Source organism: Coregonus clupeaformis, chromosome 15, assembly GCF_020615455.1.
Source record: "Coregonus clupeaformis isolate EN_2021a chromosome 15, ASM2061545v1, whole genome shotgun sequence".
Lineage (NCBI taxonomy): Eukaryota > Metazoa > Chordata > Actinopteri > Salmoniformes > Salmonidae > Coregonus > Coregonus clupeaformis.
The window spans coordinates 63,085,993-63,098,452 of NC_059206.1; the positions used below are offsets into that span (position 1 = coordinate 63,085,993).

Below are 12,460 nucleotides of genomic sequence, written 5' to 3' on the forward strand. Positions count from 1 at the left end.
AAAAACTTGTTCACACTTCACAGGTCCAAATCAAAACTGGCCTAGACTAGCTTATTCAAAATGCATTAAATTTGGTTGGAGGCAATGATTCTGGTTAACAGAGTAATGTCTCACCTGTGGTAAGTTGCAGGTGCCTACAGGGTAAAAATAGCCATTCAACATGTTTAAGAGAAAACAACATTCTGCTCTATTGTAAAGTACAAGGGGGTGCCAATATAATTGACCTCATCTGTATGTGTTCAAGTGAAGCTGCTTCAATCAATGGTACTGTAGTGTCAAGTCGACGGGTTATCTTTTCACAGGTCACAACAATAGTCACATGGAAAACAAGTATTTGCGTAATCTTTTCTCAGATCTGAGCTTTCGGGTCTAAACAAATGGCCATCATTAGCTTAACAGATCGGTTAAGACGATTCAAAACACTTCAATGGAATAAAGATGTTGCTAAAGTGCCTTTCCAAGTCACCATCACTCCGAGCTGTCGCAGGGCAAGATATACAGTGCTATCCAACTCCCTAGCCAGAGGCACTACAGGTGTTACATTTACATTTACGTCATTTAGCAGACGCTCTTATCCAGAGCGACTTACAAATAGGTGCATTCACCTTATAGCCAGTGGGATAACCACTTTACGATATATTTTTTTTTTTTTGGGGGGGGTGGGGGTAGAAGGATTACTTTATCCTATCCCAGGTATTCCTTAAAGAGGTGGGGTTTCAAATGTATAAGAGAAGGGTATTGTCCCACTGTCCATAGAAGCTTAATTTGTGAAACCAATACTTCGTAAAAGCTATAATCGTTCATGTGAACTTTTCATCATGAGTAGCATGAACTGGTGACGTCACCAGTTCACCACTGAAGGTTCATCAATCCTAAACTAACGTTCTCAATATGAGCTTTACAATTCTAGACGACTACAGAAAAATATCACTGCAAATGTACCCCCCAAAAATGCTTTATTAACCAGAACATTTCCATGTGACCGTGAATCCCAATCAAGATGAAAGTAGAAAAACAGTAGGTAAAGTGCTTTAATTCCAACAGAAAATAGAAAACCTCCTCCCTATGTGCCAATACTGCCCAGCAGTAGATGGGAGAAAGGTTAGTAGAATGTGGGCAGCTCAGTCTCAGTTGAAGGCACCAGGGTCCACATAAGGGTAGGCCAGGAACTGTCCTAGTTTGTTTCCTTCCTTGTCATAGTGCAGCATGCGGAAGCACCGCTCACAGAAGAGACACGGGTCATTTGGGGCAAATGGATCATTTGTGGTTAACCATCTGAAAACGAAACAAAAAAAGGCCAGTTAGTACACTGACAACTTCCGTGCCAGATAATTCTTTAACTCATCATTTTTAAAACTAATGTACAGTCAATTACTAGGGATATGTTTTTTTTGGCCAGGTCATGTAAACAGGGAAAACTCATAACCCAAGTAATGATTATCTTTTATTGTGGGGGACATTTTGTCTCTACACACCTGCCGATGTAGACGTTACACACGGCGCACTTTCTGGTCATGACCCTGTGCTTGTGGGTAAGGGAGGGTACAGTTTCTTATCCAGGCAGTCATCCTTATGGGCCAGTCTAGAAACATTGGGCAGGGGGAAAAAATAAAAAAAACGTACATACCATGTCCACACTAATGAGCCAAACTGTACTGAACTAGCCCTGTTACGTATCCACCATAGTTGCTGGAACCTTTCACCTGTCGTGTGGAATGATCTCCAATGCACTTTACAAATAGGAAGAATTGGTGCCTCATTCCATGGAGGGCCTACGGTATGCTGGTGTTTGTTTTTCCTTTCAGTTAAGACCTAGACAACCAGGTGAGGGGAGTTCCTCACTAATTACTAACCTTAATTAACCTTAATTAATGTGGTCCTCTGTAGCTCAGCTGGTAGAGCACGGCGCTTGTAACGCCAAGGTAGTGGGTTCAATCCCCGGGACCACCCATACACAAAGAAAAATGTATGCACGCATGACTGTAAGTCGCTTTGGATAAAAGCGTCTGCTAAATGGCATATTATTATTATTATTAATCAATCAAGTACATGGGAGGAGCGAAAACCCGTAGACACTGTCCTCCTTGGAATGAGTTTGACCCCTGTGCTGTAGGCCTAGGGCACTGTTTCCCAAACTCGGTGCACATTTTGTTCTTTGCGCTAACACTACACAGCTGATTCAAATTATCAAAGCTTGATAATTAGTTGATTATTTGAATCAGCTGTGTAGTTCTAGGGCAAAAACCAAAACGTGCACCGAGTTTGGAAAAACACTGGCCTGGGGCATTTGACGGCTCCTAGGAGATCATTTTACTGAAGAATGTGTCTTTAAACTACACAACAATACATAAAAAGCAAAACACTATCATAATTTGTGTATACTGTAATTTTGATATGTATTGTTGTGTTAAACAGGGCTCATCTGGAAAAGAGACCTTGGTCTCAGCATTGACTCCCTGTCAAAATAAAGGTTAAATAAATAAACCGTGCTGAAAAAGGACAAAGTGATGGGATATCTGAACCAGCACAGTTTGGGAACTGTTTCACTGGCAGCACTGAGGCAGAGTCCTTCTTGGAAACATCACACCGCTATGCCACAAAACCAGCCTTCATGCACAGTTACAGTGCCTGCAGCAAAGAAAACCAGTCAGAAGAATGCTAAAAATACTTAAACAAATCAAATCAGTCTCAGAACGATGACATTTTGAAAGCCTCTAGGCTCTTTATCATGTGAGTGAATTGATCAAAGAAGTGAATTGATCCTATTCATCTAGAAAGGGCAGCACTTTCCCCTGGCCTGCTGCCTTATCAGAAATCTAGCCTTCTTCACAGTATTGACTATTGACACACAGCACTGATATGAGTAAGGTGACCTGATTTCTGACACATTGATTCCTCATAGATACAGCGAGTTCCAAAAGTAAAGTGTAGACTGTCGGCTTTAATTTGAGCGTATTAACACACTTTGTACATTCAGTGCATTCGGAAAGTATTTCAGACCTCTTGACTTTTTCCATATTTTGTTACGTTACAGCCTTAAATAGTTTTTTCCCCCTCAATCTACACACAATACCCCATAATGACAAACAGGTTTTTAGAAATGTTTGCAAATATATATATATATATATATTTTTTTTATTTTTTTAACTACTGAAATATCACATTTACATAAGTATTCAGACCCTTTACTCAGTACTTTGTTGAAGCACCTTTGGCAGCGATTACAGCCTCGAGTCTTCTTGGGTGTGACGCTACAAGCTTAGCACACCTGTATTTGGGGAGTTTCTCCCATTTATCTCTGCAGATCCTCTCAAGCTCTGTCAGGTTGGATGGGGAGCGTCGCTGCCAGCTATTTTCAGGTCTTTCCAGAGATGTTCGATCGGGTTCAAGTCCGGCCTCTGGCTGGGCCCTCAAGGCCATTCAGAGACAAAGTGTCATTTTGGGACGCAAACTCAAAATTGAATAAATGTAAACTCTATATCTGACATGGTACTGGTGTCTTGTTAAGACTACCAAGAACCTCTGTGTGACCCTGATTTAGCCCACTGCAGTAAAAGGTTATTAAGGGGGTAAAATTATCTGTTTCAGTCATTAGTAAAGGGCACATCGTTAAAGAGTTATTATTATTATTATTATTATTATTATAAGAGTACAATTATCTTTTTTAGGTGGGTACATTGTGGGTACCCAAGTCATTAAGCATGTTGTGAACCTAGGGTCACAATATTGAATGCGTTAAGGCGTTATCTGTTAGACACCTAGAGAGGAGGAGAGAGTGATTTATTAAGTCCCGAGCTTGCAGACCCTGTAGCTGCTTGTAAATACCCCTACTTGTAACCTGACACCAACCCCTGCACCCATCTCTTTAAGTTCAACAAGTTCACTACACATCACCTGAGAGGATGTCACTAAGAGATCAACAAGTTCAAACACATTTTTTACTTCAAAGAAACAGGTGCACTATCAAGTTACCTAATGACAATAAATATAGTGCCCCATCCGGAGGATGTCATTAAGAGGTCAACCAAAAGGACACAGCAAAGCACATCAATCACTTTTTGACAGCAACAGTCTACTATGCTCTCTCTTACATTTGCTGTTTGTTTTGGTTGCGTTTCAGATTATTTTGTGCCCAATAGAAATTAATGGTACATAATGTATTGTGTCATTTTGGAGTCACTTTTATTGTAAATATATTTATAATATGTTTCTACATTAATGTTGATGCTAGCTCTTATTTACAATAAAAGTGACTCCAAACTGACACAATACATTATTACCATAATTTCTATTTGGTACAAAATAATCTGAAACAACCAGAACAAACAGCAAATGCATCCAACAAATGTGTAGAGTCACAAGCTTGATGTGGTCATTGCGTGCTGTGAATATGGGACCAAATACTAAATATTTTACTACTTTACGTGAATTTGTCGCAATACTTTTGGTCCCCCTAAAATGGGGGGACTATGTACAAAAGTGCTGTAATTTCTTAACGGTTTACCCGATATGGATAAAAATACCCTCAAATTAAAGCTGACAGTCTGCACTTTAACCTCATAGCTGTATCATTTCTAATCCAAAGTGCTGGAGTACAGAGACAAAACAACAAAGCGTGTCACTGTCCCAATACTTTTGAAGCTCACTGTAGGGGGGGGAACAACACACCAAGTCAAAGCTCAACATCCAGGTATCAATATGATCAATATGAATGACAAAATATGACCTCTGACCTGATGTCGGTGATGATGACAACGTGCTCGCAGTCTCCCTGGTGACAGAAGAGGTAGGGGTAGCCCACCTTCACCTTCAGGTCGTAGAACCTGGTGTCCTCCATCTTGGCCTTGTGGAACGTGGGGAAGTCTCTAGTCTTTGCCCAATCAATGGTGGTCCTGGAAATACAATACAATGCAACTTTATTGTCCAATTTGAAAAGTACAGTAGAAAGTAGAGAGGAAGAGAAATGAACTTCAACACCCAGAAAACACGCTTTGGAAATTAATCTTAATTTATACTGAACAAAAATAAACGCAACATGCAACAATTTTAAAGATTTTACTGAGTTACAGTTCATATTGACATAAATAAATCAGGCCCTAAACTATGGATTTCACATGACTGGGAATACAGATATGCATCTGTTGGTCACAGATACAACAACATCTCCTTCGCATTGAGTTGATCAGGCTGTTGATTCTGGCCTGTGGAATGTTGTCCCACTCCTCTTCGATGGCTGTGCAAAGTTGCTGGATATTGGCGGGAACTGGAACACGCGGTCATACGTCGATCCAGAGCATCCCACACATGCTCAATGGGTGACATGGCTTGTGAGTATGCACGCCATGGAAGAACTGGGAGATTTTCAGCTTCCAGGAATTGTGTACAGATCCTTGCGACATGGGCCGTGCATTATCATGCTGAAACATGAGGTAATGGCGGCGGATTAATGGCACGACAATGGCCCTGAGGATCTCATCCCGGTATCTCAGTGCATTCAAAGTCCCATCGATAAAATGAAATTGTGTTCATTGTCCATAGCTTATAACTGCCCCTACCATAACCCCACTGCACCATGGGGCACTCTGTTCACAACGTTGACATCAGCAAACTGCTTGCCCACACGACGCCATACACATGCTGTCTGCCATCTGCCCGATACAGTTGAAACCAGGATTCTTCTCCAGCGTGCCAGTGGCCATCGAGCATTCGCCTACTGAAATCGGTTACGACTCCGTACTGCAGTCAGGTCAAGATCCTGGTGAGGATGACGAGCACGCAGATGAGCTTCCCTGAGACGGTTTCTGACAGTTTGTGCAGAGATCTTTCGGTTGTGCAAACCCATAGTTTCATCAGCTGTCCGTAACTGGTTTCAGACGATCCCGCAGGTCAAGAAGCCAGATGTGGAGGTCCTGGGCTGGTGTGGTTACACGTGGTCTGCGGTTGTGAGGCCGGTTGGACATACTGCCAAATTCTCTAAAACAACGTTGGAGGTGGCTTATGGTAGAGAAATTAACATTCAATTCTCTGGCAACAGCTCTGGTGGACATTCCTGCAGTTAGCATGCCAATTGCACACTCCCTCAAAACGTTCATGTGGCATTGTGCTGTGTGACAAAACTGCACATTTTAGAGTGGCCTTTTATTGTCCCCAGCACAAGGTGCACCTGTGTAATGATCATGCTGTTTAATCAGCTTCTTGATATGCCACACCTGTCAGGTGGATGGTGTTGGGTTCTAACTTGAAATATCCTTATTCATGTTACCATATTAGAACAATGGAGGGTGGATAAGAACTAGGTGTATGGAAAGTTACTGAGTGAGAAAGGGGAGGGCAGAAAGTTTACATTCTGTCAGAACATGTTATTGTTAAATCTCATGTATCCTATGGAGAGGAGAAGGGAAACAGTCTTGTTTCAGTCACTGATAAGGTAGGACAGCCGTGAGTTAGGGAGGAGTGAGGAATGCGGGCCGAGGTCAGGTCAGACGAAGTGAGAAGGAACAGTTGCCACTCGAGTTCCTGCCTAGCAACAGAGAGATGTATTGGCTGTCCAGATGTGCAAGGAGGGGTCTCCGCCTAGAAAGAGGGTATAAATATACACTACCAGTCAAAAGTTTGGACACATTCACATCCTACTAATTCAAGGGTTTTTCTTTATTTTTACTATTTTCTACATTGTAGAATAAAAGTGAAGACATCCAAACTATGAAATAACACATATGGAATCATGTAGTAACCAAAAAGGTGTTAAACATATCAAAACATATTTTATATTTGAAATTCTTCAAAGTAGCCACCCTTTGCCTTGATGTCAGCTTTGCACACTCTTGGCATTCTCTCAACCAGCTTCACCTGGAATGCTTTTCCAACAGTCTTGAAGGAGTTCCCACATATTCTGAGCACTTGTTGGCTGCTTTTCCTTCACTCTGCAGTCCAATTCATCCCCCAAACCATCTCAATTGGGTTGAGGTCGGGTGATTATGGAGGCCAGGTCATCTGATGCAGCACTCCATCACTCTCCTTCTTGGTCAAATAGCCCTTACACAGCCTGGAGGTGTGTTGGGTTATTGTCCTGTTGAAAAACAAATGACAGTCCCACTAAGCGCAAACCAGATGGGATGGCGTATCACTGCAGAATGCTGTGGTAGCCATGCTGGTTAAGTGTGCCTTGAATTCTAAATAAATCACTGACAGTGTCACCAGCAAAGCACCCCCACACCATCACACCTCCTCCTCCATGCTTCACGGTGGGAACCACACATGCGGAGATCATCCGTTCACCTACTCTGCGTCTCACAAAGACACAGCGGTTGGAACCAAAAATTGTACATTTGGACTCATCAGACCAAAGGACAGATTTCCACCAGTCTAATGTCCATTGCTCGTGTTTCTTGGACCAAGCAAGTCTCTTCTTCTTATTGGTGTCCTTTAGTAGTGGTGTCTTTGCAGCAATTCAACCATGAAGGCCTGATTCACACAGTCCCCTCTGAACAGTTGATGGTGAGATGTGTCTGTTACTTGAACTCTGAAGCATTTATTTGGGCTGCAATTTCTGAGGTGCAGTTAACTCTAATAAACTTATCCTCTGCAGCAGAGGTTACTCTGGGTCTTCCATTCCTGTGGCGGCCCTCATGAGAGCCAGTTTCATCATAGCGCTTGATGGTTTTTGCAACTGCACTTGAAGAAACGTTCAAAGTTCTTGACATTTTCTGTATTGACTGACCTTCATGTCTTAAAGTAATGATGGACTGTCGTTTCTCTTTGCTTATTTGAGCTGTTCTTGCCATAATATGGACTTGGTCTTTTACCAAATAGGGCTATCTTCTGTATACTCCCCCTACCTTGTCACAACACAACTGATTGGCTCGAACGCATTAAGAAGGAAAGAAATTCCACTAATTAACTTTTAACAAGGCACACCTGTTAAATTAAATGCATTCCAGGTGACTACCTCATGAAGCTAGTTGAGAGAATGCCAAGAGTGTGCAAAGCTGTCATCAAGGCAAAGGATGGCTACTTTGAAGAATTTCAAATATAAAATATGTTTTGATATGTTTAACACCTTTTTGGTTACTACATGATTCCATATGTGTTATTTCATAGTTTTGATGTCTTCACTTTTATTCTACAATGTAGAAAAACTCTTGAATGAGTAGGTGTGTCCAAACTTTTGACTGGTACTGTAAACGTCTTTTCAGCTGTTTCACCCATTGGGTGAATAAACTTGGTTTGAGCTTTTCCTAGTCTTGCGTGAGTTTTACTCTGTTTATTTTAGAACCTAACAATTGGATTATCTTGGCAAAGGAGAAATGCTCACTAACAGGGATGTAAACAAATGTGTGCACAACATTTTAGAGAAATAAGCTTTTTGTGTGTATGAAACATTTCTGGGATCTTTTATTTCAGCTCATGAAACATGGGACCAACACTTTACATGTTGTGTTTATATTTTTGTTCAGTATGCTTTCTACTAGCCTTGTCTGAGAAAATAGTTTTGATTATACTCTGGCTTAAAGGTTGTTTCCAGTTCATCATCAATCAAATGCTAAGTGGATGAGAGGGGAGCACGTAGAAATACTTTTCTAATTTCCAGTGGGTCTTGTAGTGGCCTGGTTTGGCATATTAATGAATTGGATTGTGGCCCATTATAATCTAACACATCTCTGTTTATTCTGCTGTCACATCCCCAAGGTTAACCCAGCCATAGAGTTGTGTCTGGGTCATAGATAGGCAAACCGAATGCAATGTTCTTCACCTAATACCTCCCCAAATTCTCATCTCCAGTCCAATATAAAGTTATATGGCTGAAAAAAGTATAGTCCTGATGTAACCTAATATGCGGATCTGCCCCTACCTCTCACTCTCTACAGTATTGTCTCTGCAATATAACAAGCCTGTTTTGTCTTTTTCAGGTTACCCCCTGGCTTCTACGGGCCCATTTCCACGGATGTTCTCTCAATTTTAATTCAATGGCAGTCTACGGTAGAGTCAGCAGGATCAGCTAAGGTGAGAGTTCAAGTTAGCCTAGTCTGAAGTGTTCAGTCAGTCCAGTAGATACCAGTGGGGATGATGGTTCAGTCAGTCCAGTAGATACCAGAGGGGATGATGGTTCAGTCAGTCCAGTAGATACCAGAGGGGATGATAGTTCAGTCAGTCCAGTAGATGTAGCGAGAGGGGATGATGGAGATGACAGATAGATGTCAGAGAAAGCAAAAGCGAGAAAGAGAGAGCAAGAAAGACACTTACTCGCTCATGTCCTGGCACTCAGGGTGACGCATGTCATTGTAGAAGACCCCTTCAAAGTAGAAGAAGGCGGATTTGAAGTGATCCTGAAACAGACAGTGAAAAGGTTCACCCAACACCAACATGATGATCAAGTCCTATTACGTAGGCTTATACTTTCTCTATGAGGGTGTCTGAGTATGTGGCTGAGTAGCCCAAATGTACACCTCCTTATTATCTAATGTATGAATAAGATGTGGTCTAATCGTATGCCATAGCAAATGTGTTCAAGACTCACAATCAATGACTGTACCTGTGAAGCAGCACGTGTTCCACGTCGGAATGTACTGTATATCCATAGTCAGTAGACAGTTCTTCTTGAAAAGTTGTCCTTTACATCACCGAGCAGTGCACAAGAAATCTACTGGCATCTACTAAATGTTTGGTTTTGATTTGGAAGTAGGGTGGTAGCATCTAACAATTGGATTTATTAGTTTGTTGTGCACTGCTCGTGATGTAAGGGTCGACTATTTAAGACGAACTGTCTACTGACTGTAGATTTACATTCCGACGGTAGCCTAGCCTTTAGAGCGTTGGGCCAGTAACCAAAAGGTCGCTAGTTCGAATCCTCGAGCCTACAATGTGAAAAATCTGTTGATGTGCCCTTGAGCAAGGCACTTAACCCTAATTGCTCCAGGGTCGCCGCTGACCCTGAGCATGACCCCACTTTCCGAGGGTGTCTCAGGGGAGTTGGGATATGCAAAAAACACATTTCCATTTCACACATATGCATATAATACACACTTGTACATGTGTGAAACAGGAAAATATAAGCACCCACCTACCATCACAATAGTATGGTTTGAGCGTGAGTATCTCTTTGTGTGTGCGCGTGTCACCTTGCTGATGAAGTCCGGTGCCATGTCGGGCGTGTTGCTGAACTCTCCGAAGACCTGCAGGTCGCTGATACAGCAGATAGCATCCCTCAGGTCCACCAGCCTATGGGAGCCCAGCATCTGAAAGGTCATGTGGGGCCTCACATACTTAAACTGGAAGAGAGCAGAGAGGGCCACACAATGGATACAAAAAACATTCTACCGTGCTGATATAACGTGCGTTATAGGGAAATAATGCACGCTCTAGAATGCCTTTCAAGCCAAACTGAAACAAGTATTCAACAATGCCATGGTATAAATTATATTAATAGGCAATATTGTTGTGTCTAATGATGGAGATTGTGAGAATCACCAAAAGTTGAAAATTCCAACAGAGACTTGGCATCGAAGAAGTGAAAGCGGCACGTACTCTCTCAAATATGGCTGGGTAGAGAACGTTGATGCTCAAAATGATCTCCCCTTCTGGCACCAAGTCAACAAGGTCCTCAGGCCTTTTACCCACTGCTAGGCTCTCCTAGAAGATCAAACAAAAACACACACACACACAAGTCAATCAAATGTCTAAAAACAGCCCATCTTAGCTCTTGTGGGTCATGTTCATTAGGCACCAAACTGAAGAATATGACCCAAGGGTCTGGGTGTGTAGACTGCTGGGGTGTCAGTCACGCTACAAGTCAAGGTCACATCAACAGGTTATACTCTTTGCAAGTGAGCGGCGTTTTTCCAGAAGTAGCCTTGGAAGTTTTTGAACTTTTGTAGGCTTTTTGAATGGTATTCAATGGACAAAAAAATTTAACGCACTGGTCTCCGACGCAAACACCCGGTAGAAGTAAATTCATCCTCAAACACGAATATAAGTTTATATATCTTAAATTACTTACAATTATATAATCGTCAAGCCCACGGAAGTAAAGCGGAAGGGGTGGTTACTTTCACGGGGTATAACTCACCAGTTCATCTTGGTAGTGGTCAACTCTGCTTATCTTATCGATCCTCAGGGTGTCTTTGTAATCCTGCTTCTTCTTTCTCTGTCTGTCAGAACCACGAACAAGGCAACACTTTTTTAATGCAGTGATTGAGTATCTATCTGCAGAACATGGAATTGGTGCATTATGTCTAAATGGTCTAGGATGTAATTTGAATAGTAAAATGACAGTAAAATGTTGTAATGTTTGACATTAGTGTTTGCAGAGTGGGGTCAGGTGGCACAACGTTGGTGTCAAGGGGCTCCTCTTCAGGTTGACAGCGAAGATTGTCAATGCTGGAAAAAAATCGACCATGTGAAGATTACGGAAAAAATATAGGTAATTTGACAGCAAAAAGTCTGAACCTCTACTTTATAAAAAACATCTCTGATACAATTAGTTTTGACCAAGATTCTAAAATGGGTCACAAAACAAAAACAAAGGGAAGATCCTTCCTGCCCCCCTAAATTATATCCCTAGTCCACTACTACAGACTCTGAAGTTCATCACCAAACATCTTATTATTGACAAACGATAACTAGCATATTGAGAAGTTACTGCTTGTCAACTAGACTGACACAATGGCTATCCAGCTAACTAGTGTCCCAAATACATGTATAACTAACCCTTACTGTACAAACCTGCAGATAGCTTTCAGTTCATCCAACGTTTCTGGTGCGATTCCCATCTCCTTTGCAAAGTCGGCATCTTGAGTCTCTTCGTATTTTTCCTCGTAGGAATAGTCAATTCGTTTCAATTTCTCAAGCCATGCGGTTCTGAATGAGCCAACGTGGAATGGTTTGGTGTTTATGTCTTTATATTCAAAAACGGGAATATTTTCGTTCACGTTTGAGCTGCTGCCCGCCGCCATTTTTTCATCTAAATGACGTAAAAATACCCAGGGAACGCTGGGAAATGTAGTGTCTCGAGATAGGAAAATACCAGGTAAACTACAGATTGTGGGAGTTATTTTACCGTGGCCCAGTCAAAAACCCCTTACGTCATCCAGTGAAAGTGGGGAGGGAGGAGCGCCCATCTCAAATCGAACAGTAATCTGCGCCGCTTGGTCATTTTGTCAACAAGGCAACATGGTGCATTGTCTAGAAACATACAACATATATTTCCATAACTAGTTTTCATTGGGAAGGCAGATAAAGCGTTTTTATCAAAAGCAATCGCTTTTATAATATAATAATATGCCATTTAGCAGACGCTTTTATCCAAAGCGACTTACAGTCATGTGCGCATACATTCTTACGTATGGGTGGTCCCGGGGATCGAACCCGCTACCCTGGCGTTACAAGCGTCATGCTCTACCAATTGAGCTACAGAGGACCTTTTGCATGGAAAACACAGAATCCTAATCATTTCTACACGTGC

At 41.9% G+C, this 12,460-nt stretch overlaps 1 protein-coding gene across 1 annotated transcript; it reads right to left on the reverse strand.

Annotated features, from left to right (window-relative positions):
• Positions 1-1,017: 1,017 nt before the first annotated feature.
• LOC123492609 (snRNA-activating protein complex subunit 3-like) lies at positions 1,018-11,976 on the reverse strand. The gene is given in 10 exon segments (XM_045225273.1): positions 1,018-1,275; positions 1,476-1,539; positions 1,542-1,582; positions 4,734-4,892; positions 9,244-9,326; positions 10,119-10,268; positions 10,525-10,629; positions 11,066-11,147; positions 11,293-11,376; positions 11,722-11,976. Coding segments are annotated over 10 exon segments (1,146 nt in total). The 5' UTR covers positions 11,952-11,976; the 3' UTR covers positions 1,018-1,127.
• Between the last annotated feature and the right edge of the window lie 484 nt (positions 11,977-12,460).